The sequence below is a fragment of the Onthophagus taurus genome, chromosome 6, assembly GCF_036711975.1.
Source record: "Onthophagus taurus isolate NC chromosome 6, IU_Otau_3.0, whole genome shotgun sequence".
NCBI classification, from domain to species: domain Eukaryota; kingdom Metazoa; phylum Arthropoda; class Insecta; order Coleoptera; family Scarabaeidae; genus Onthophagus; species Onthophagus taurus.
In genome coordinates, this window is record NC_091971.1 from 19,956,761 (window position 1) to 19,983,571 (window position 26,811).

A 26,811-nucleotide genomic window follows, 5' to 3' on the forward strand; every position below is an offset into this window, starting at 1 on the left:
TAGAATGTTCCATTTTTGTCGTTTCCTCTTCGTCTTCCGAACTAGACGAATAGGGTACAATCCTTAATGAAAGAAAAGTATTAACACCGTTGTTAGGCATCTGTCAATAATTGTAGAAATATAACTTGTATAAATTGTTGTGAGTAATAATTAACATAATATTTGCGTAACAATGTTTGACTTATGTCGTTGTCATTCTCAACAAATGTCAAGTATTGTAACAAAATGAATATTCGTGTTGCTCCTAGAGGTGAATTTCGACACAAATTGACTAAAGCGCATTTCATTCTAAATAAACCTATACCTAAGGATTGTAAATACGGACTTAACTCAATTTTTAAAATTTTATGACTTATGCCACTTTCATTCTCACCGGCTCATATTATAATACAAGTACGAAGGCTTTCACGGCCGGTGTTAATTAAATCAAAACTAGAACTAACACTAGTACTATCACTAGAACTAACTCTAGACCTAGAAACTTTCGGGTTAAGCCGTTTTTTAAAAAAATGTTTGACGTTTCGGATGCCATGTTGCAACCTTCTTCAGAAACAAGTTCGAAGTGTTTTCTTCTTGACTTGGAGCTTGCTTCTAGGTCTAGTGTTAGTTCTAGTGATAGTGCTAGTGTTAGTTCTAGTTTTACTTTAATTATATTATAATGTTTTTAGAATGGTATCAATATTTCACAAAAATAAATTTACCCTTGTTATATCAAACAAAGTTTACACCAAATCAAAATTCTTTGCTAGTCATTGCTTTGGTTCTAGAAAGCTAGATGTAGATGAATCAAACGACAAATATTAATGACAAAAGAGCTCCCGAAAGAAAGCGAAATCAAAACTATTAATACAGAAAAGATTAGATGATTATTGAAAAGCTTTTCTCTCACACCTGAAGCAGCAGACAATCAAGAAGATTTAACGAGATTAAACCAAGAAAGTTATCTAAAAAATAATAATACAAAAACTATAGTAGTACTGAACAACGAGCATCAGCAGACAGTGCTACAGCAGCATCACTAAAGTAGGTAACAAGTCTGCATATATGAAAGGTGTAGAAGCAGAAAGACTAATACCGGCAACTATACAAGTTTACTCAATGAAAATTTTTGAAAACGCTTGTAAGTAAGTCTATAGCTGTCAAATCACAACTTCAAACTAAAAAAAGCAAAATGGTTTATTGAAGGAAAAATCCGGAAACTTACATCCCAAGACATCATTAAAGAGTTTGTCACCGTGTCATGCACAAATATAATAATAGGTCCAAAATTTACCTGTCAATATGTCTTTTGTCTAGGGTATGAACGTCATTATAAGAACCAATGTGGTGACGTCAATGGCGAACAATCTGACTGAAAATATACTGCGAAAGATTGCCGCTTTGAGATCATGCACATACTTCAAATCTCCCTGGTCTGCGATATCTGGCTCATAGTGAGCTAGATAAAGCAATTCATAGATTGATCAAAAACACTGGTGAAAGTTTACTACCCTAAACCTATACGATCTATTGTAACTTAATCCATCCAAAGATTCAGGGCAAATGTAGGTCTTTTATGAACCTTTGTATTGCTCTAAGATCTTGTTCGGAAAGGTCTTAGGCGGACTTTGGCGACGCATTCAACAATGTATTTCAGCAGTCTACTACAGTGTTGTTAAATACCGGAGTATTTATTTTCAAGAGAAAATTTCCTGGATTTATACCCGGGTGATTAATTGTTCATCACAGTCGTGGAGAGTGCATTTAAACAACTGGATTGGACCCAAAAAGGCATAAACATTGATGGCAAATGCTTTAGTAATTTGCGCTACGCGAACGATATAGTTCTTATTTCGGATAGTCTTGGAGAGATTAAACTAATGCTGAACGACTTAAAGGAGGTGTGTGCAAGAGTCGGGCTAAATATCAACGAGGAGAAATCAAAATTGATGACAAATCTTGTTCCCAGCTCTAACATCAACATTGGGGTTAATGAGATTGAGAGGGTTATGTATATCTTGGCTATGAGGTTCGTGTATCGAGAGATAATCAAACAAGCGAACTAAACAGAAGGATCACACTCATATGGACAGCCTACGGGAAACTTAGAAACATCTTCAAGAGAAAGGCTTTCAATCAATGCGTGTTTCTTGTTATGACATAGGGCTCCCAAACCTTAACATTAATGGTAGCCACTGCCAGGAGGGTCCAAGTAACACAAAGATAGATGGAGAGGTCGATCCTGGGTGTAACTCTGAGGTACTACATACGAAATGAAGACCTGTGAAGGAGAACTGGCGTAAATGATGTGGTCAACATTGTGGCAAAGCTTAAGTGGAACTGGGCGGGTCATGTCGTGCGAAGGAAGAACGAGTAGTGGACAAAACGGTTGCTTGAGTGTAGACCGCGAGCGAACAGACGAAGGAGACGTCAAAAGAATGACCAACAATTGGATTCAGACAGCACAGAATAGAATCGAATTGAACAGAATAGGGGAGGTCTATGTCCAACAATGGACGCGGAGGGATGCTTGATAATAATAATCTAATAACTTGATCTAATTTAAATTACGACAGATTCGTCTGATGATAATACGTCTTTGATTATTGACAATTCCTCGTCTTCGATCTGGACCGGGGTAAATACCCCGATAAATACCCATTTTAGAAATATCTACCCGCCGGGTATTTACCCAGCGCCCATCACTGGTCTCCTACTCGTCATTGCAAAGTCGACAAGTTTGATCTTTAGCTTGTCCAATGTGGAAGAAGTAGTATTCTACATCGAGGCACAAAAGCTCTTTGGTTTTGTTTTGAGACGGAGTTATCATTCTCTTCGACTGTCTGTGACCTGGAAGTTCTTTCCAGCGTAAGGCTACCATTTGGGCCTCCTAACTATTGATTACCTGTTTTAAGTGGCTTTTTTGTGGTAATGATTAATACTAAGCGTTTTATTGTTAATTATTTACAATATTCTACAATATATGTATACACCCAAACATTATCATCAACCCCCATCTCCACGCCCTCTGCTTCTTGCCCCAAATTACCTCCCAACCCAACCCAACCCAACCCCCTCTCCCAAAATCTGCTTCCTGTCCATCGCCTGCTCCCTCAGCTCACTACACCCTCTCAGCATGTTCCACCGTCTCCCAATCCTCTCCACATCGTCCGATATATCTCCTTGCCCATATATCAACCTCCTCACCTTGATTTCTCTCCAGCACTCTTCCAGCTGTTTATTGTAGCAGCTTCCTACAAGGCGGCCTTCCCTCTATCCTTTAATCCACCTTAACCTCTTTCCTCACCACATACCCCGGAGTCTCCCTCACTAACCCTAGTACCCATCTCCAATACCTTGTTTGTACATCCTCCAGCAATCTTTGTTCTCTCCATCCCCATACTTCTGCGCCGTACATCATTGTGCTCCCCACCAAGCCCTCAAACATAACCTTTCTTTTTCCTACATCCCTCCCAAAAGTTCTCACCCCCTATCCCCAAACCTGTCCAATCACCGACCCGACCTTATTACTTTCAAAGAATCAATATTCTCGGTACGTATACTCTTTCACTTCCTATATCTCTCTTCCCTGGCACCTCCATTCCTTCCTCTTTCTTCTCCGCCTGTTGCAGAACTCTATGATCTATGTCTTCTCGACGTTTAGCTCCAACCCCTTTGCCTTAAAATATCCAGAGACCTTATCATGTCCTTCATCTTTGTTCCTTCCATCACCACCCCAACCCACCCCAACATCGCAAGTAATAATAGAATAAATAATAAAGAATAAGCGAGCACCCTTGTCTGAATCCCTTCATCGTCCAGAATTCCTCGCTTAAGACTCCCACTTTAACTTTGGCCATCGTCTCCCTGTACGTCTCCTTCACTCTTTCTATCAGCTGTCCTGTTATACCTCTCCTCCTCATTTCCTCCCCCATCATCCCTCTATCCCCCTCATCAAATGGTGCCTTCAGGTCTATAAACAATGCATACAACTTTCCTCCCTTCTTATTCAACTCCCTATCAGCCAGGTGTTTCTGCATGTACCTATACAGGGTGGTTCAGTTTTTAATCAGGAAACTTTACTAGGACGTAGCACTTGCCAAAATAACACATGTTCTTTATATAAACATAGGGTCGCAACTCTTTTGTTTTCGAGCTATGAGCTGTCAAAGTTGAACCAAAAATTTACATTTTATCTTTTATTTCGTGTATAAGTAAACCGTAGAATTTGAAATTTTGTATGTATGTACTACTGGCTAATACCATATTTTCAACCATACCTTAAACTTTCCTAGCGCCCTCTAACGGGATGAAATTCATAACACGTTTGGTTTTTTTTCAAATTATGTTGCTTTAAACAATATTCAAAAATTGATACTCTTGCTTAATAACAGTCAAAAATTATTAATAATCATCAATAATTGTGAGGATTCACCGTAAATGAAACTTACAAGTTTTCAGAGCCAACTTTTAGAATAATTTTAGCTAAACATGGCAGCACATGGCGGTACTTGGCACGACATATTAATTTTTTACACGGAAACTATTAACTTTAAGGAAAATACTAAAGAAACAAAAAATACCACTAAAGAATGAGCTTTACAACCCATATTTTTTTATGTTAATATTCCATAGCGTTAAAAAGTTCTTATAAAAAAATCAAGGGGGTGGTGAATTTCATCCCCTTAGAGGGTGCTAGGGAAGTTTAAGGTATGCTTGAAAATAAGTTCTTAACGAGTGGTATATACGTACAAAGTTTCAAATTCTACGGTTTACTTACAGCCGAAATACAAAACAAAATGTAAATTTTTGGCTCAACTTTGGCAGCTCATAACTCGAAAACAAACGAGTTGCGACCCTACGTTTATATAAAAAACTTGTGTTATTTTGGCAAGTAGTACGTCCTAGTAAAGTTTCCCGATTAAAAACTGAACCACCCTGTATATTGCCCCTCTTCCTTTCCTGAATCCTGCCTGTACATCCGGCAACATTTCCCCTTTCTCCATTTCCTCTTCCAATCTCCCCAGCCAAGGTACCTGGCATATATTTTAAATGTCGTCTACAACAGGGTGATCTTTCTGTAATTGTCCACCACCCCTTTACCCCTTTTTTTATACAGTGGTCATATTATCCCCAGCCTCCACCTGTCCAGAAACTTTTCTCCTCTCCATACGTCGTCTATAACCTTCCATAGCTTTTTGTTCACCATACCTGTGGTAATAATTATTTGGGACCTTACAATATTTATATACTGGTACCAGGTATAATGCATTGATTTTAGTGACATCTATTATTCTGATCGAGAACAATAAATAATGTAATTACAGTTTCCTTTTCTATGTTGATATTTATTACTATACCAAAATTAATTGTTGATTTATTTTGTCTAACTAAATATATATCGCATGCTTTAAAAATCAAAAAAACGATTGTAATGTCATATATATATTTCGAATAAAGTCAAATTTCGAAAACCTTACAAGTTTGTAAAATTTCAAGAACAAACTTGTTTCGGACAACATTTTGGGAATATTTGAGTCATGTCGTAAAAGGATCCAACACACCCACGTGATATTTTGGTTACGTTACACCTACAATCAAAAAAATACATTAAAACTGAACCTGAAGTGAAAATGAAAACAATACCCTTCAAAGCGAACATGGTTTTTTGCCACACAGTTTATTTTGTAACATTTTGGTGGAAGGGCATTAACTGAGTCACCCACCGTTAACGTTCTTCCTTCCACTACACATATATCTAAAAACAAACTTATAAAAAAGATATCTTATAAGTGTGAACTATATATCACCTTCAAAGGTTGATGTAGATGTTATTGCTGATTGAGTCGATTTTTTTTCCGGATTTATCAACTGATCTAGTATATCATCTGTGTGTTTTGATTGTTGCTTAAGGTCACAATATACAAACGAAACAAGAAGTAAAATTAAAACCGTTAGTTTCATATTTTTTTAGGTTAGATGAGGTTATGTTATTTTAAGATGTTTATTTTTAATGTTCGTAATGAGGTTAACTACATTATTTAAATGACGATTTTAAGAGGTTTTTAAAGTGCGTAATGAAAAAATAATTTTATAAACTTGCAAGATGTGAAAAAATTAAAATAAACAATTTTGCTACAGGTTCTAACTAATTTGATGTATAGATTGCAGATGGCGGTATGTGTTATTGAAAGAAGTTATAGTTAAAAAGCAAAAGAGGGCGCTAAATTTAAAAATTTTAATATTTATTTTTGCTTCTTATTTTTTATCTGCGGATGGAATTTCAGTCTTAAAAAGTTTACAGAGTATTTTTTTATTATAATTAGTTTTAATACTTAGAGGAATACTTTTCTTTTATTTATTAAACTATCAAATCCCAAGTTCCATACTTTAGATCAGTACATAAATCCATAATTATTTTTGTTCCATGTTGAGGATTATCTACTCCTATGCACATACCAGCAGCAACGTTATAAATTGGAGTTTTATTCTGAAATAAAATTATTATGGTAAATTTTCCTTTGATGCATTAAAAATTATGTTTATACCTCCCCTTTGTGTTGCCATTCTTGATCAGCCCCCATTTCATGGCATTTATATAAAATAACTTTATTTTTGTCTGCTTGCAAACATAAAAGTTGTGCTAAAACCAATTCCTTTTTATCAGTTTCAAACCATACCTAAACAAATAGCTTTAAAGATTAAATACTTTTTGGGATATTTTAATGCTTTTATACCTGATGCCTAGCTCTTACACAACTTTTAAGAACCAACTCACTACCTTTTGATTTTAAATCTTTCGTACTTTGCATACACAAAGAAGAATTAGTTAACCTAATCTGATATTGCTTAATATAATTTCGTTTACGTGAATGCCACGGTTGGAAGGCGTCTTGTTGCAACGCGGCCATTTTTTCTTTAGCTTTTTCGTTATCATCGGTGGGAAGAGTTAATTCTGGGTAAATATTTTGTAAATACCATTCGAAGTTTTTACAATGAAGTTCTTTTCTTAGTTGTTTTCTTGAGTCTATGTAGCCATAATCGAGTGTTTTAGCTTCTGGTTTTTCGTGTAAAAAGTAATCCTATAACAATAATATTATTGTTAAGTACTGTAAAACCACCTACCCTAAAGACGGCGTAGTTTTAGTTCAACGCAACGGTGTGGAGAGCTGTTCGAATTTATGTGCATTAAAATTATATTATTCATTCAAACAGTTTAAAATGCAAATTACAAATTTTTCATATGATGGAAAATTTTTGCTATAACCAGCGTTGCCAACGCTACTGATTTATCAGTAGATCTACCGATATAGAACATAATATACGACTTTAATCTACAGATTTTCAAAACTTCAATTTTGCTTTCAAAACTATTCAATAAAGAATACAGTTGAAGTATTTATTTATGTTAAGAATAAGATATGCTACAATTTTTGTTCTAAATTTTTTTATAACATGCTGCGATTCCCGTGTGTTTTCATTAATAGCTTGTAAAACTACGATTTCATCAACACTCACATTTTCGTATTTTTCTCGATATTTACGCATCTGAAAGCAAACGTGAAAGAGAGCAATATTGTTAAGAATAAAATTTGCTACAACATTTATTCTAAAAGTTTTTTTTGTAATATGCTCCGAATCCCAAGTGTTGCCATTAACAACTTATGATCAACAACTTATAACACTATGAAATCATCAAATTTTCATATCTTCCTATTTTTCTCGATATTTTCGCATCTGAGAGCAAAAGTGAAAGTGAACAATATTGTTAAGAATAAAATTTGCTACAACTTTTGTTCTACAAGTTTTTTTATAATATGCTCCGAATCCCAAGTGTTGCCATTAACAACTTATGATCAACAACTTATAACACTAAGAAATCATCAAAATTTCATATCTTCCTATTTTTCTCGATATTTTCGCATCTGAGAGCAAAAGTGAAACTGAACAATACTGTTAAGAATAAAATTTGCTACAACTTTTGTTCTACAAGTTTTTTTGTAATATGCTCCGAATCCCAAGTGTTGCCATTAACAACTTATAAATAGGGTGTTCCATTTAAAAAAACAATTTTAATCCATTTTCCGGAAAAACTGAAAACGATTAATAATTTTATATGTTAAATTATTTGGGTTAACACAAAATTTTAATTGACTATACACTCTATACAGGTGCCCATTATGTATGGAATATACAGTAGTGTTAGTAGTATACATCTCGGTAAATATCGATTTTATAAAAAGACTTTGTATACAGGACCCGCAACGATTGTACAGGAGGATGTCCTAATTTCAATGACCGCATAGGCTATCTCCGAAACTAAAAGAGATAGAAAAAAAGTAGCTTACATGTCATGATCTCGTTTTTCGAGAAAATACTAATGCCGAAAACTCCGAACAGCTATCGTCTTTTGTTTTCGCCCTATCGGCAAAAAGTGAAAATTTTGCGAAAACGACAATCGCGAATATCTCACTTATTATCAAAGATGGAGTACATATTATAAATAAAACATTATATGGGCAACTTTTTACGAAGAATTCAGTGGCGTAGGTAAAATTTTTTTCCCATCTTTTATTTTCGAGATTTTAGACGTAACTTTATTTTTTTAAATGGAAACCATAGTTGGCTATGACTTAAAATAATTTGTTATTTTCTTCTGATAACAAATATATATAGTTTGTGGGGTATATTTCTTATAGTTATTAAATAATTAACAAAAATTCATTTTGTTCCCTCTAAATCTAATGTATGTACAGTAATACCCCGTAGTTACGCGATAACTAACTTAACAATTTCGGTGATAAGATTAAGCAAGTCGATGCGCTGGTCGCAGCAATTTCTAAACTAAAGGCTGATCTAGCTGCTGCGGAGTGTCGCCTTGATCACCTCGAGCAGTATTCGCGGCTCAATAATCTGATCATCGCGGGAGTTCCCGAACATGTAGGAGAAAATCTTCCCGAAATTGAAATTGCGGAAGCAAATCTATATCAAATCTCCTATTGTGGCTTCCGATATAGATGCAGTTCATCGCTTGAATCAAAGACCATCTCCAGGAAAAGACAAGTCGCGCGCTAAGGCCATTATAGTAAAGTTCACCTCCAGAATAACACGTGACCGTATTTTTAGCGCGGCCAAATTATATCGTCGCAGTGCCAATGGCCGCTGTCTGTCGATTCCTGACGTTGCGGATAATCTTTACATTAATGAACATCTTACGGCTCGTAACATGGACCTCTTTAGTAAGGTGCGAGAAATCGCGAGAAATAAAAACTACAAGTATATCTGGACGAAGAGCTGCGTGATCCATGTGCGGAAAGATGATAGAGCGAAGATTTTGGTGATCAAATCGTCGTCTGACTTGAATAAATTGTAAGATGGCCCGCGTCGTTTTTATTGTTGATCCTATCACTTTTTAACGGTTTATGGGTATCAGCTTCTATTATCAGAACGTCCGTGGTTTACGATCCAAGACTAATACTTGTTCAATCAATTCACATGCCTTATTGGCGGATTTTATCTGCCTTACTGAAACATTTCTTAATGATAGCATATCCGACAAGGAGCTACTCAACTCATCTTATACCGTATATCGTCGCGATAGAAATTCAACGGCTTCCACCAAGCGCGATGGTAGCGGAGTCCTTATAGCTGCGAAGCATGGCTTTCATACCGTTCCCATGCCGAGTCTGCAAAGTGGTGCGGAGGACTTGTGGTTGAAAGTTCAGTGCGGTCAACTAATTTTTCTCTTGTGCTGTGTTTATCTTCCTCCTTCTGCTGATGAAGCGCTGAATCTGTTCTTGTCCAGTGTGTCTGCTGTGCGAATTCCGGAGCTATCAAGTGTTTCTTAAATAGTATCGATTGGCAGACTGTTTTTGCTGGGATGGGCGTGGAGAGCATGGTTGAAGTTTTCTATGACCGCGTTAATTATGTAATTGTAGCGAACCGCAGATCAGTTCAGATTTTGGTAATTAATTATTGATACTTTTATTCATTCTCGGATAGAGGGGATCGCTGCTCGACTCATCCTTCCCTTCCTTTTCTTTTGTCTAATTGTTATAGTTGTAATTGTTTGATTGGTTAAACCACGCGTTGACCAATAAGATTATTCTTAAAGTTAAGAGCGTTCAGGGGGAAAACGTTTTCCTCTTGTTTTCCTTCCCTCTCTTTTGTTTAATTGCTGATGTTGCAATTTCTAATTGGTTGAGCCATGTGTTGGCTAATAAGGACTTTCCTAGAGGAAAGAGCGTCCAGGGGGTAAAGGTTTAAATATTGAGGAGGGGCGCCTTTTGAGGAAGTGAAGTTAAGTGCAGTTCGGTTTGATTTAAAATTAATTCCTTCGGCGAAGCACCCTGTTGGGTTTCGGTTAAGAGTCTTAGTGTAAAGTCCGAGTAAGACTCCGGTAATTCTTAAGTTTGATGTAAGTTATTTAATTAATAATTATTAATTAACTTTTATTCGATCGGATTAAAATTAAAGTGTTATACTTTTTGACGAGTCGCTCCTCTCAATATGATCGCTTTAACCCTTGGTAAGTCGTTATTGTTTTATTTTATATATTAACTTGTAAAGATTGTAACTAATTGCTTTGGATTCTTCTGATTTGGTATAAACCTACGTAATATTCGATGTTATTTTTGAATTATTCATTTTATTAAATTGATCATTTTGTAATTGTTGAACTTAGATATTTTTTGATGTTTTTAATTAAATTGCTTATACAGATTTTCAAGTAAAGTCAGGTAAATTACTAGATTAAAATTTCTCTTGTTAATCAATATAAAGTTTTCGAGTTATTTTTGTAGCTAAATTTTATTTGTTTCAATTTATTTTAACTTTAATTCTGTTTATTAATTTTAGGTTGTATTTTATTTCTTTTGCTATTGTTTTCGTTTGATTTCACTTCATTAAATTTGTTATTTAAATTTAACTTGATTTCTTTTATTAAATTTCATTTAACTTTGCTCCCTAAATCCAAGCCGGCGTGACAAGGTTCTGCTTGTCGCATACGCCTTTAGCACGCCCACACAACAAAGTAAGAGCCGCTCCTTACATAATTAACAGAGACGTTCCTAAGCGCTTTCTGCCTAAGCAACGTTTTCCTTACTGGTACAAACGTTCAACTATTCGTGTCATTAAAGAAAAGCTACTTTACCATAAAAAATGGAAATCTACTCGCCATAATAGTGATTACTTGGCTTTCTCTATCTTGCGCTCCAGGTCTAAGAGGCTTATTGCGGCTGATTATAGAGATTACTTAAACTCGATTCAGGCGGGGGTTATGGAAAATCCCAAAGGAATCTGGTCCTTTGTTAAGTCCAGGAAAGGGGATGTGTTTGGCTTGCCAGCCGCTATGTTTTCTGTTGATGGGTCAATGGTGACCTCAGGTCCTGATATCTCTTGTGCATTTGCAGAGTATTTCGCCTCGGTTTTCGTAGATGGTAGTATTGACCGCTCAATGGTCTTCGGTGGCCAGGGTGTTTCACCTTGGTTCTCTGCTGACGCAGTCCTCAATATTTTGACCCATCTTGACAAGTCCTCTGGCTCTGGTCCGGATGGTATTCCATCTTCCTTTTTGAGGGAGTTTGCTGCCGAACTGTCGACCCCACTTTTTCTTATTTTTTCAAAATCCTTACTCGAAGGTACTTTTTCGCGCGCGTGGAAGACAGCTTTTGTCGTTCCAATATTTAAATCAGGGAATAGACAGTTGGTATCTAATTACCGTCCAATTTCTATTATCTCGTCTATTCCCAAGGTTTTTGAAAAAATTGTTTGCGATTACTTTAACCACTCTATTGCTCACTCTCTCATTACTGAACAACATGGATTCTTGTCTGGCCGATCGGTTGAGTCTAACTTAGTGTCTTATGTTAATTTTATTCATTCTACCTTAAATGAGGACTCACAGGTTGACGCAATTTATACCGATTACTCTAAAGCCTTCGACAAGATTGACCATGGAATTCTTATACAAAAGCTGTCCTCCTTTAACATTCCTGCCGGCATTGTGCGCTGGATAATGTCATATCTTTCTGACAGAAGTCAGGCAGTTAGGATGGGTAGCTTTTTGTCGGACTACAAACCCATCTCATCTGGTGTGCCTCAGGGAAGTCACCTTGGGCCCACATTATTTCTAATTTACATAAACGACATTTCTTCTTGCTTTAAATTTTCCAAATTCCTGCTCTATGCGGATGATAATAAAATATTTACTAGAGTCAGCTCTAGTCATGACTGCCTAAGGCTCCAGGAGGACCTTGATCGTCTACATGATTACTGTCGCGTTAACAAACTTTATTTTAACTATGACAAATGCCAAAAAATAACGTTTACATGGAAACGCTATCCTATTAATTTTAATTACAACTTTAATGGTAGACCTATTATCTCTACTGACAGAGTGAAGGATCTTGGCATTATACTTGATGCCAAATTGAGATATCACCTTCACATCGAAGTCATGGTGGCGAAAGCCCTGCGTAACCTAGGGTTTGTTATCAGAATAAGTAGACAGTTTACCAATTTTACAAGCATTAAATCTCTTTATATGGCATTTGTTAATAGCGTATTATCCTATGGTTCCATAGTGTGGAATCCTATGTACGCGGTCTATCGTGATCGCATCGAAGCGGTTCAACGACGCTTTGTACGCTATCTGGCTTACAAATATCATCTTCCCTATTGCGATTTCGATAGACGCTGTGTGGTTTTTAACTTATTATCCCTGCGGCAGCGTCGGCTAGTCTCAGTCTCTTAATTTTTCTTTTCAAACTGGTCAATGGCTTGCTGCACGCACCTGATCTTCTGTCTGTGTTGAACTTTAATGTACCACAGCGTTTCACGCGGCGGAATACTACATTCCTTTTAGGCACATCGAACACGAACGCTCATCTAAACTCGCCTATCGTTCGGCTTTTGAATACTTACAATAAGGACTTCAACCATGTTACTCTATTTGGACTCTCGTTGCGCTCATTTAGAGAATTACTATTACGTAACGTTTAGTTGTTAACTTCTGTATTGTAGTACAATTATATAATATTTTTCGCTTTTTTTTTGTAATTTCTTTTTTTTAATTAGCAACTATCAATGCTGTTATTATTATTTTCATAGTTAATGTTATAATTATTGTTATTTTTTTTTTCTCGTTTTTTTGCTTAGTATGTAGTTAAGTGCTTTGTTTTTATGAGGATGCTTCACTGGGGATATCCTCCCTGTTTGTGTCCCAATAATAAATAAATAAAACATAAAAATAGGTGGGACTGACAGTAGCCGAGTAAATCGATAATCGTGTAAGTCGAAATTCGATAAATACATATTATAAAATCAAGGATGTAAAAAATGTATGTACAGGATGGTTCAAATTTGATGTCCGAATAGGCTATCTCAAAAACTATACCAGTTAGAAAAAAAGTAGCTAACAGTCTCGATCTCTTTTTTTAGATCAAAAATAAATTCCTATGTCGAAAACCTCAAAGCGTTAGAAAAACCGCGTAAGTACGGGGTCGCGTAAGTCGAGGTTTTACTGTATTTAAAAGTTAATATTGCTATGGTGATAACCATATACATACTATGATGGAATATAATGTATCAATTATTTTTGTTCTTTCTAAAACTATTGTATGTATTTAAAACTTAATGTTGTTATGGTGATAACCATACCATGAGGGAAAGCATTGTTTCCAATTATTGCCAAAGTTTGTAGCAAGGACAGTAGAATCTAACAGGACTGCTACATCCATTGTATTTTTGTAGTCGACTACGGGTTGGTTGCCCACACTCTACGTCACACTATTTACCACGCCTGGTAACTGTCTGTGTTTTTAGAGGTTATATGATACACATTAAAACGTCTAAACACATAAAACTTCAAAACTAATATGAATACGTCTAGGATATAACCTCTAAAAACACACATCAAACGCATAGACCATAACAACAGCTGGGGGTGGAAAATGGTGTGACGTAGTTTACGGGTAGGTTGTCACAACAATGGATGTAGCAGTGCTGATAAATTCTACTGTCCTTGAGTTTGTAGTAGTATTTAAAAATTCACTAACAACTCTGGCATTATGTGCTGGTGCTCTGTCATATTGAAAATATATCATTTGAGACATATTTAGTGGCAAATTGTCGACCAAAGACTCAATGTGCTGCCTTAATATATTGAGGTATTTCCCTGAGTTTAAGTTTTTATGGTAGATACTATATGCCCAAATTCTATTACATAAAAGGGCACACCATACATTGAACGCCAATCTCCTTTGAACACTTAGAGATTTCATCGATCCAGATAACATTTGGAACATACAGCAGATTATTTAATTTTTCTAAATATCATCTACAAAATTCTAATCTTCGATTGACATCTCCGGCACGTAAATAATGATTTAGCCCCGCTTTGTATGGTTTATACTTATTTCTCTTTCTTTCATATTCGGGAGCAGCGGCTTTTGGGTCAGACGTCTTGTTGCAATTTCTCTTGCATGTCATTTTGGTATGTTTTTGTATGTGGTTTGGGGAAGGACCAAATATCTATTAAATTTTCTGCTAACCGGCTGAAGGTTCTTACGTGCGGTTGTCTTCTTTCTGGATATCTTGTGAAATAAAATTCCGTGGCTAACGTCGCATTCTTATCTGATAACATATAGCATTCATCATGTTACATTTTTCATAATTTTCGAAATTCATTGTAAAGTTTTATTCAGTTTTGTTATACTTTGACACTTAACATGCTGGTGCATTGTACCAGCACATAATGCCAGAGTTGTTATCGAATTTTTAAATACAAACTTTGGCAATTATTTGATACATTATGTTCCATCATAGTATGTATGGTTATCACCATAGCAACATTAACTTTTAAATACATACATTAGATTTAGATGGAACGAAATGAATTTTTGTTAATTATTCAATAACTATAAGAAATATACCCCACAAACTATATATATTTGTTATCAGAAAAAAATAACAGATTATTTTAAGTCATAGCCAACTATGGTTTCCATTTAGAAAAATAAAGTTACGTCTAAAATCTCGAAAATAAATGATGGGAAAAAAATTCTACCTACGCCACTGAATTCTTCGTAAAAAGTTGCCCATATAATGTTTTATTTATAATACTCCATCTTTGATAATAAGTGAGATATTCGCGATTGTCGTTTTTGCAAAATTTTCAGTTTTTGCCGATAGGGCGAAAACAAAAGACGATAGCTGTTCGAGTTTTCGGCATTAGCATTTTCTCGAAAAACGAGATCATGACATGTAAGCTAATTTTTTTCTATCTCTTTTAGTTTCGGAGATAGCCTTCACCAGGGAATTCTCTGGTCGAAAATAGACAAAAAAACCCAATAAACATTGGTCCGAAAATGGTGCATTTTCGAGATATTCAAAGTTTTAATTTCATAAGTGGACCTATTATTGTTATCATTAGTTGTAATGATTTAGATGTAGTAATTGTATGATTACCACGGTTGCGATGGTTAAGAAATACAGTTCATTAATAATTTAACAAAACAAGGTAACAAAGATTGTTGAAGAGAATCCTTCAACCAGCATAAAAACAACGAATATTTATTTGGAAAAGAATGATGTCATAATAAATGTTCAATATGAGCACCATTTACTTCTAAACACAAACAGATACGTTTTTTAAATGACTTCTAATGCGTTCAAATATATCGACAGTTTGTTTTACTATTTTAAATGCGTTACTAATTTTATTTTTCACATCCTATACAATTTGAACTTCTTCAGAATAAACTTTTTGTTTTAAATGTCCCCAAAACCAAAAATCTAACGGATTTAAATCTAAAATCCTCAGCCAATCCACTTATTGTTAAATCTATCAAATCCAAATCCCTCTGTAAGCTCATTTTGTAAAAAATGTATGGAAACATCTGCTGTCAATCTCTTTAGAAGAAAAAATCGACCTAATAACTGGTCACCTATAACTCTGGCCCACATTAACACTGAATCGCTACTGATGATGAGTTTATAGTTGTGCATGAGGATTTTCATCACTCAAAACGTGCGCATTATGGATATTAAAAATTTCGTTTTGAGTACATGTTGCTTCATCCGTAAATACAATGTTATGGAAATGTCGACGTTTAGTAACTCTTCCTGTATGGCCCATCTACAGAAAATCTATCGTTTTTGCCATCATTTTCTGTTAAAGCTTAAATAGTGTAGTAGTGATACGGATAAAGCAACTGCTCCCTTAAAATGCAGTGAGCGGTTGCTTTCTTGATGTTTTCTTGTGCAGAAATCCTTCTAATGCAGGTTGAGGCATTTGTATCAACTCTTCTCAAAACCGCTTCTTCTAATTCTACGCGAAGGAGTTCATTATTATTATAAAAAAACTAAGTAATTAATGATGTTGAATAACAATAGTCAATTTATGCAACTAAAACTTTGAATATCTCAGCAATGGTCCATTTTCGATCAGACGAAAATATATACATACATCATACGCTGGTGAAGTATTGTACAATCGTTGCGGAACACCTGTATAAAAGTTGTTTAACATTTTATTTTTATTTTTAATAAGTAACGAATAACACTATTTTTTTTTAAATAGCAATGTAAGAGAAAAAACTATCAAATGAGCCTAACGAAAGGGTATATATGTTACCGTCAATCTGTATATTCAGGTACTCTATACAATGCCTAGGTAATGTATAAAATACCTGGGGTGTCTAGGCAATGTATGAAATATTATGAAGATTATTGCCCCTTAGATACTTTACCTAGGTAATGTATACAACTAATGTATACATCTTAGGGATTACATAGAGTACCTGTTGCTCGACCGGCAATGTGTAAAATAAATAGATTTTGGTCTGTATTTATCAATTTTTACTCATAATAAACTTTTTTATAATCTATAAGTTATTGTACAAAATCAAGTAATAAGTATTAAAAACTTAGGAAACAAAATAATTCTGTAAAAACAAGACGTAGATCTACTGGCCTCTCAGAATTGAGTAAGTAAAAAAATATATTAATTTATTCTTACATGAGGAACTATTGTGACATTTTGAAGTGCATAAAATCATACTTTTAAGACATGAACACTTTTTAGTATCACAGTGTTTTTTGCAAGTACATTTAATAAATCCCTGACATGTCCTCATAAATTGCAGATTCGCAATTGTATGGAGCGTCGTTTCTTGATTAGGGGCATCTTCTTTTTAAGTAGTTCTTGACGACAAACTCTAAGCTGCTGTCTTAAATACAAATTCTTTACACACCTTGCTTTGTTCCTATTTTATTTAGTTCGTCATCCGTTTTTTAGCTAGTATATTGCGAGCATCACCACGACCTCTGTCGACTTCCGGAACAGGGATTCTTACAGTGATACCCAATGGCACATGGGGAAATTTTTTTTCAGATGTGTTAAGCATTTTCTGAGCTAGCTCTGTTAAATATCTTTGGAACTGATGCGGTTCTCTACAGCTACAGCGTTTTTTAAGCATAATGGGCAAACAACTTTAGAACCATATCTTTCTCCTACCCTGTTCTCGCCTTTTACACACATTGCTGGCTTCGCATTCGGTATTTTATAGAATACCTAGGCAAAGTATAAAATTAATAATATTTCATATATTACCTAAACGCTTTAGGTATTTTATAAATTGCCTAGGTATTGTATAGAATACCGCATTATACAGATTGCCGGTAACATATACATTGCCATTTAAAAAAATCAAGTGTTAGTCGTTACTCATTTGTTTTCTGAAATAAAAACAATTCAATGCTGTCTTATTATGGAAAATAGAAATGTTAAACAACTTTTATATAGGATGTTTCAGGTTTTTTTAGCAGAACTTTAGCAGTCGATAGATCTTTTAAAATTAACACAAAAACTTCATATAAGCATAGGTCGACAAACGCGTTGTTTTGGAGATGAACTGATTTTTATTTAATATTACACGTGCATTTCAACCGATTCTTTTCAAATTTGATATACGGAGGTTTTCTGGCATGAGAAAGACGATTATGGAGTCCGTTTTATTATAGCCGGTAGAGGGAAGCTCTGTAACGTATTCTTTACGGATTAAAATAACAATAACTTTTCTGACACTATACTTTTTGGCTTTTTGAATAAAAATTCTTATTCTCTGTACAAAATGCGCTAAAGTTTATCGTTTTCAAATCGTATGTCGTGTAGAAAAGTTACGTTTTCTTTCATGGAACACCTGTGTATTATTCCATATTCATCTCGAAATTCTTAACAAAATTCATTTAGCACACCATAAACCTAAATTTAATAGGTTAGAAAAAAATATTTAGTTATAAAAATATTTTAGACTAACCCAACCCAACCGTATTTTATAGACGGAAATTTGACTGCTGAACGATATTTATTACTTTTGCGAGAGCATATTATTACAGAGCTTAGAGGATTATTTCCAAACAATAACAATCCCAATTTACTACCAGAACAAATATGGTTTCAACAAGATGGGGTTCCTCCACATTTTGGACTTGTGGTACAGGTATATTTAGATGAAACATTTCCTGATAAATGGATTGGGCCGATATGACCCATTTGTGAGGTCATATAAAAAGTTTTGCATACAAATATAGACCGCAAAATATCCAAGAGTTGCAAGAAAGGATACGGTATTCCTCCGAATACCCTTTCAGATTCTTTACAAAATTTTGTTCAACGCGTTCATTACTGTCAGGAAATAAATGGCTAACAGTTTGAGCACCTTATAAAATAGAAGCGTATGAACAGACATATCAAAGTAATGCTTTCTATTTCCAACACATTACTTTGAAAGAATATGTGAATACACGTACGCGCATAATGACAACAGAAAATGAGGAATCATTTTCAGCTCTCGAGAGCTTTAGTATTGTATTAAGCGTGTTATTTGTCAAGTGCCTCGCGAGCACTTAAAGGTACAATTCTGTGACAGGCGGCAGACTGCAAGCTGCAGGGGACACTTTGGTACATGTACAATTTGTATGTGTAGTGCTGCCGCGCTTGGAATTATTGCCACAGAGATACATGTAAACCAGTAATGTCATGTATCTTGAAGGTTAATAAATATGAGAATAGTAAAGTGATTTTCAAAGATCGATATCCGAAAAACGACGAAGTTTAGGGTTATAATATGCTTTATAAATTTTGTTTAGAATTTCGAGACGAACTAAAACCTGGAATAATTAGTACACAGTCTGTTGTTCCATTATAGAAAACGTAACTTTGTTTGGTCATAAGTCATAACTATTTGATTGACCCTGTATACTTATTGTAATAGATTTTAAAAAACACTCAAACTTTTGTATCTTAACATTTTTCGCTAGCTATCTTCTTTTAGGAAATAACCAACTGTATCCATACATATCAGCGACTCTATATACAAGTTGTTTCTAAATTGATGCGAAAGATTTCAAGGTGTGATTTTTCAGCGAAAATTAAGGCGTGCCTATCATATAACTTTTTGTTCAAAACCTCTTCTCTTCCAACTTTCTTATCTCTTGACATTTTACAACTAACAAATTGTTAGCTTGATCACAAAAAATAAAATAATGCTGAGATCAATTTGACATAACTTCATTTTTTTGACAAATAATAATCAATCTCTGGATTAATTCACCTGAGCCTGTGTATTATTTTATTTTCTTGTGATCAAACTAACAATTTTAAGAGAAAATGGCAAGAGACAAAAAAGTGGCGTATTGAATCCCTCTATTTAAATCAAGTTTTTAAAGAGGTAAACATAGACACATTAAAAAGTTCTGATGCAAAGTATTATAGGAGGTACTACTTTAGAGTGCTGTAACTTGGTGGGGAAGGGGTTTTGAATAAAAAGTTTTATGAAAGACCCCCTTAATTTTTACTGAAAAATCACTTTTTGAAATCTTTCGCGTCAATTTAGAAACACCTGTATATTATTCATTTATAAACCTTTATCAAACAACAATTTCTGGCTTTATATACCTTTATATACGTAACTGGTCCGTTTGAAGTTTTTCAGGTTCCACTATTCGTAGAGATTTGAAATTTTGGTAGCATGGGTTGTTCATTCGGAACTTTCGATCTAAAATATTTTCAAGATGGCCGCCACTTCCGGTCTACCGGAAGTAGACCATAACTTCGTTATTTTAAATGGAATGCTATAGTTTTTATTACACATATCTCCCCATATTTCAGCCAACGTTCATTCAAAAAAGATCTACATTGTCACGTTTACTCTTCAGATGCTGTCAAATAGATTGTCATTTCTTGTATCGGAGTATCTTATACAGGTTGGTCAAAAATTGAATTACTGTTTCTCCATATTCAATGGCGAATTTTTTTAACCTATCAGAAAGGGAATTTAATTCTCTACAAATTATCTATAAACATTCCTATACCTATTTATTGTAGTTTGCCTCGTATTAGGAAATTTATTAAAACATGCACGAAATGCAGGTTTTTTATTAGAAATGAAATTGGCTATGGAATTTTGACAGTTTTTGGTCCATGTTTGTATTATTGTTGTCATTAGTTACATTTGACAACGGGTGCAAGACATTGAACATCATGGCAGATTATTACAACGCCGATATTTGAAATTTATTTTGTATTGGTGGTGAATGTAATAAACTTTTAGACAGGACGCGTCGAACACTTAATGAGAGATGCCTAACAAACCTAAAACCCATTACACGGAAAAATTTCAAAAAATTTATAAAGATTTTCTTAGTTCTGGACATATCGAGACCAGAAGAAACCGCATACTTCCGGTCACCAGTGATAAAGACAACGTTTGCATTTCCAAATTAAGTTTAATAACAAATTTATATTATAAATTTATATTTTTATCCAAATCTAATTTTTGTCATTAATTTTTTGTTTTAATTGTTTCATTTATTTGATCTTCTCTTTGTTATTTTTGGTAAGTAAAAGCTAGTAAATTAAAAATTATCAATCGTAACTAATACTAGAAATAATAATAGAAATAAATTAAACGAAAAACTATCAAAATTTCATGGCCTTCTAATAAAAATACAAACGGTTTCCTGCATTTCCAGCATGTTTTGATTCGCAATATGAGAGAAACTACAATAAATAGGTATAGGGATGTTTATAGATAAATTGTAGAGAATTAAATTCCCTTTCAGGTAGGCTGTTCCATTTAAAATTTTCGACTTTCTTGCGGTTGAATATGGAGAATCGGTAATTCAATTTTTGAATTATCTACCATTAGGAAAGCTGGGGAGCTGAAGTCGCCCATGGTTCATATATTAAAGTACTCTTAAAATTCACTGAAGAATCGCCCCTTAAAGTTTGTTGCAGTCATTCAGATACACCTGTATATATTATACAGGGATGTCTCAGCGAGACCGTTCATTAGACCTTTCTGGGGTTCTGGCCAAAATAAAAATTTGAGAATTCAGATTTAAGTATTATCAATTACAGTAGTGTGGTAGTATTTAATCCGTAAATAGTATAAATCCGCAAGCTTAACTGTTTCGTGATCACATACAAGAGAACTACCCGATCTCTGAGTAACTAATTTTTCGAAAGCTATTCCGGTTATACCGGAAGTCGCTACCTACTTTATTTTTTTAAATATTTGGATTTGTCTATTTTGAAGGTTTGTGAATAACTTTACTTTTTGCAATTTGATTCGGCCGTTCTCGAGTTATTATTCGTGATTTTCTAGAAAAATCTGCTCCAGCAAACATTGATTCAAAAAATCAGAGAACACTCGATTTTTGAGATATCAATTTAGGATTCAGAACATACTTAAGTAATATGATGGACTATGTTTTGATGCCGAGAACGGCTGTGTAGAACGTTTGATCACTTTACTATGGCACGTTAAGTTTTCGAAATTTCGAAGTACCATAACATTTTTTTAAATGGCACCCCGTATTTTCTTACTTAGTCGTCTTCGGTGTCTCATTTTACATCTTTTATATGCTATACAGGGTGTCCCGTTAAGCGTACGGAGCGGCTGTATCTCTAGAACGGTAAGGCCTAGAGGTTTGGGAAAAAAATCCTTATAAGCAAAGTGACCAAGAGAAATAGCTAGAAATTATTTTGAAGTTCGTAATTCGACCGCTAGGGGGCGTAACTGCCATTGAGAAACATAAAGTTCCCGCTATCTCAGAAACTTAAACGATGAGCTATAACTTTGACAACATCATTTAATAGCTTGGATAATACCGCATCGTTTTTGTTTTGCGATATTTCTCATATCTGTCATAATAAGGGAGGGGGAGGCCAATGCGTTTTCATATGTTTACATTTTAATATCTCCTAAACCATTCAACCGATTTGAATATTTTCGGTGTTGTTTGAAAGAGCATTTTATGCTCTTTTTAAAGATATTTTCAGTAAGACCGTCTGCTTTAAAACAAATGAGCTAGAGGACGTTATCTGCAGCGATTACATATTTTTGTGATTTTTGAAGAAAAGTTAAATGGAACGATACTATTTACTTCATAGACCCTTAGTCACCTCAAAATTTGCTAAATTTTAGTGAAAACCGCATCTCGATATCGCCACCCGTTCTCGAGTTATAAAAGAAAATGTTAAAAACTCGAGTGCCATCAATCGGATCCAGTTACCTTATCGAGAAAAACAAATCACATAACCATGGTAACTGTAAACATGTCATTTACTAACGCAGAAGCGTATGATAGAGCGTATGATGATTTATTTTCAATGTTTAGAATACGATTCAACTGCATGGCAAAAATGTGCAATGCAATTACGACAAAGAAAGACATTTTTCTCTAGAAGTGTTTTTAAGATTGACTTAGCGATTACGGAAAACTGGCAACGTGTAGCGCATTCAGACATCTCTATGAATTCGTAAATCACATTGGTGCGCAATGTGATCCCACATAATCTGGGAACTCCGAAAACAATTGTCCACAAGAGTTCTTAAGAGAATAATATCTTCACCACGTTGTTTTACATCAGGCCTTAACAGATACCGATTACGATAACAGACTGAACTATTACCATTGACTTTTAAATATGATTTGGGCAAATCCAAACCTTTTATCACAAATGCTATGGATGCATGAAGCATCTGTCCACAAGCTGATGTAAACTTGCATAATATGCATTCTTGGTTCGAGCAAAACCCATATTGCTTTCACCCCTTTATCTATTGGGTAGACTAAACGACCTGACTTTTCAAGAAAAACCAATAACCAGAGAAAATATGACAAAACATTAAATACCAGTAGAAACGTGTCCAGGGCCGAGACTTAAGCAGCGCTTTTTTTTCGTCGAAACTAGATTAAATAAATGCATCGAGGTTTATGGAAGGCATTTCACACATTAGTGAGTTATTTTTGCCAAAAATTTAAGTTATTTTAAGTATTTTGGTTTATTTTGTTTTATTATCATTGTTGATGTTTCATTGATCCGTTGGCTTTTCAACACGCCTCAAAAGTAGTTTTGAAGCAGTTCTAAGCTTGGATAAAGTGTGAAGGAAGGTTCTAGATAATAAAATTTTTGTTCTTTCTTATTTGTTTCCTAAGGTAACTTGATCCGATTAAGATATACGAATTTTTAACATTTTCTTTTATAATTCGAGAATGGATGGAGATATCGAGATGCGGTTTTCACTAATATTTAGCAAATTTTATGGTGATTAACGGTCTGTGAAGTAAATAGTACCGTTCCATTTAACTTTTTTTCAAAAATCACAAAAATATGTAATCGCTGCAGATAACGACCTCTAGTTTATTTGTTTTAAACCAAGCGGTCTTACTGAACATATCTTTTAAAAGAGCATGAAATGCTCTTTCAAACAAGACCAAAAATATTCAAATCGGTTGAATGGTCCAGGAGATATTAAAATGTAAACATTTAAAAACACATTGGCCTCCCCCTCCCTGATTATGAGAGATATGAGAAATATCGCAAAACAAAAGCGATGCGATATTATCCAAGCTACTAAATGATGTTGTCAACGTTATAGCTCATCGTCTAATTTTCTGAAATAGCGGGAATTTTATGTTTCTCTATGGCAGTTACGCCCCCTAGCGGTCGAATTACGAACTTCAAAATAATTTCCAGCTATTTCTCTTGCCCACTTTGCTTATAAGGATTTTTTTCCCAAACCTCTAGGCCTTACCGTTGTTGAGATACAGCCGCTCCGTACGCTTAACGGGACACCTGTATGTCCTATACCTAACATTAATAGTTTGGGAGATAATTAGGGTTTTTTGAAAAATGCTCACATATCATATCGAGGGCCAGAGCCCCAGAAACGTCTAATGACCGGTCTGTATACAAACTGTTTCTAAATTGATGCGAAGGATTTCAAGGTGTGATTTTTCTGCGAAAATTAAGGGGTGTCTTTCATATAACTTTTTGTTCAAAACCTCTTCTCCTCCAAGTTATAGCCTTCTAAAGTTTAGGGAAAAAATCTGCAACTTTCTTATCTCTTGACATTTTACAATGAACATTATTTTTACAATTATTAGCGTGATCACAAAAAATTAAATAATGCTGAAATCAATTTGACATAACTTCATTTTTTTGACTAATAACTAATAATAATCAATCTCTGGATTAATTCACCTGAGCCTGTGTATTATTTTATTTTCTTGTGATCAAACTAACAATTTTAAGAGAAAATAGCAAGAGACAAAAAAGTGGCGTATTGAATCCCTCTATTTAAATCAAGTTTTTAAAGAGATAAACATAGACACATTAAAATGTTCTGATGCAAAGTATTATAGGAGGTGATTTTTTCACCCTCTTGTAATAACATTTTAGGGTTATAAAAATCGTCAAAAAGTGTTATTTTATTAGCAACAGTTATCTGCCAAATTTCATTCATCTTTAATTCTACAGATATTTGGCTGGCATAGGTTGGCAATAACACACACTCTCATCTCCATATTAATCCATTATATGGAGGTATTACTCTATTAATTGATAAACAAAGAAAAAATATTTTTATTCACTTTATACTTATCCATCCAAACATGTGCAACTCTCAAAGAATTATACAACATTGTATCTTGACCATCTGGAGATCCATAGGGTCTTCTATGCCTAAAAATGTGACCAATGCGGCTACATGGAATCAGTTCTAATTTTCCCCCACACATCCAAACCTAACAAAAAAAATTATTAATAAATTTAATTAATTTTTAATTTTAAAAATACCCTAAAAGACATTTCAATATTTTCACCACCCCAAATATTCATTCCAGCATCATATTCGCCAATTTCAACAAAATAATTTCTATCAATAGCAAATAAACCTCCAGCCATTGTTGGTGATTTAATAGGTTTAATAAAATCATCACTTTTAGATAAAGTTCCAGTGGGTAAATTTTCCCATTTGAAATGTAAACCCCAATTAAAACCTCCTCTTACTAATGGGCTTGATGAATAAGCAAAAGTGTCTGGATTGATTAAATCAATTATAGGAATGGCTATGTTCGATTTATTCTCAGAAATTCTTGCCAGTAAAGGTGGCAACCAATCAACGTTAACTTCAATGTGACTATCTAAAAATACTAAAACGTCTCCTTTAGCTTGTCTAGCTCCAAACATTCTTGCTCTTATTAATCCTTCTCTTTTCTCAGTTTTATACAACTTCACATTGCTTTTAAAAGTTTTTTCAATGTAACTTTTTAAATTATCATGTAAATGTTCTATATCACTGAAATCATTCACCAAGATAATTTCTTTTAGATATTTTGGAGTTCTATCTATTATTGAATGAACACTTCGTAGCAATGTTTCAAAATGTTCATTATAAAAACATATAACTACACTTGTTGATGGTAAATTTATTGGGTATGTTATATTTTTACATAATTTATTTCTTGTATCAGGAATGTTTCTGTGTAAACTTAATCTTTTGCTAATTAAAATGTTATAAGCATACAATTTGTATCCTTCATCTTTAATCTTTTTATCTTGTTTTGTTCTCACCATACCAATTTCACTTGAAACTTACATAATTAAATCAGTTAAAAATGCTGTAATGAAGGAATTAAATATGTATTTGATAACTTACGATCATTTGGAGATTGCTTTGTATACTTCTTATTTGAAATATCATTTATATACTCTTTAAATTCTTTCATTTTTTCTAATGATGCCATTTTGAAGTTATGCACTTTTCCAACATCCACATTATTATCATCTTCTATTAAATTATGTTTAATAAACAAGTCAGCATATGGTAAACTTGTGGAAAGATTCTTCATTTCATTATTTGTTTGCATTAATTGTAAATATAAATACAGTGAAATAATCCATGTTAACGAGGCGAAGCAAATACCATAAATAAATGATTTATTTATCGATACCATTCTATTTCTTCATTTGATCACAATTTGTTCTTTTAACGTCTTTGTTCTTTAAGGAAATTTTTAGTTTTACATATTTTGATTAGAAATTTTATAGGTTAGAGGTCAACGTCAAGTTGGCAACTTAAAAAAAATTAAAACTTCACGACTTCAAATCCATTAGATTTATTCTTTTTTTAATTTAAATTACATTTTAGTAAACGACTTTATTATTTATTTTTATTTCTTATGCAATCAAAGAATTGTATTAGTGACGATGTAAATAAATTAATTGAAATATAACAATGTAGGTTATGTTTATTTTATTCAATGTCAATGTCAGGTGACTAGGATGTACAGTGACGAACAAAAGTCTACATACAGCATCGAATTATGAGGTTTTTGTAAAACATAATAAGATAATAGAAAATTAGTATTAAAGTGTGATTACAATCGCTTAATAGCTACATAATAAAAATTAAACAAACAATGCAAAAACTAACACGAGAAAAGTCAACGTAAAGTGCACTTGAGATAAAGAAATCA

General features: G+C 34.0%; 1 protein-coding gene across 1 annotated transcript; it reads right to left on the bottom strand.

Moving 5' to 3' along the window:
- Positions 1 to 5,408: 5,408 nt before the first annotated feature.
- Positions 5,409 to 26,416, bottom strand: LOC111419172 (polypeptide N-acetylgalactosaminyltransferase 35A-like). Its single transcript, XM_023051941.2, has 8 exons — positions 25,992 to 26,416; positions 25,130 to 25,926; positions 24,925 to 25,077; positions 6,717 to 7,061; positions 6,528 to 6,659; positions 5,790 to 6,469; positions 5,626 to 5,737; positions 5,409 to 5,570 (listed from the first exon to the last, which is right to left on the bottom strand). The coding sequence occupies exons 1-6, from the start codon at positions 26,287 to 26,289 to the stop codon at positions 6,341 to 6,343; spliced, it is 1,854 nt and encodes a 617-aa protein (XP_022907709.2). The 5' UTR covers positions 26,290 to 26,416; the 3' UTR covers positions 5,409 to 5,570; positions 5,626 to 5,737; positions 5,790 to 6,340.
- Between the last annotated feature and the right edge of the window lie 395 nt (positions 26,417 to 26,811).

Bases quoted from the DNA above. Each gene is read 5' to 3' on its own strand.
- LOC111419172 (XM_023051941.2), bottom strand. From the start codon at position 26,289: ATGGTATCGATAAATAAATCATTTATTTATGGTATTTGCTTCGCCTCG. The intron at 25,927-25,991 runs GTAAGTTATCAA...TAATTATGTAAG, and splicing joins AAAGCAATCTCCAAATGATC to TTTCAAGTGAAATTGGTATG. The intron at 25,078-25,129 runs GTATTTTTAAAA...TTTTTTTGTTAG, and splicing joins ATATTGAAATGTCTTTTAGG to GTTTGGATGTGTGGGGGAAA.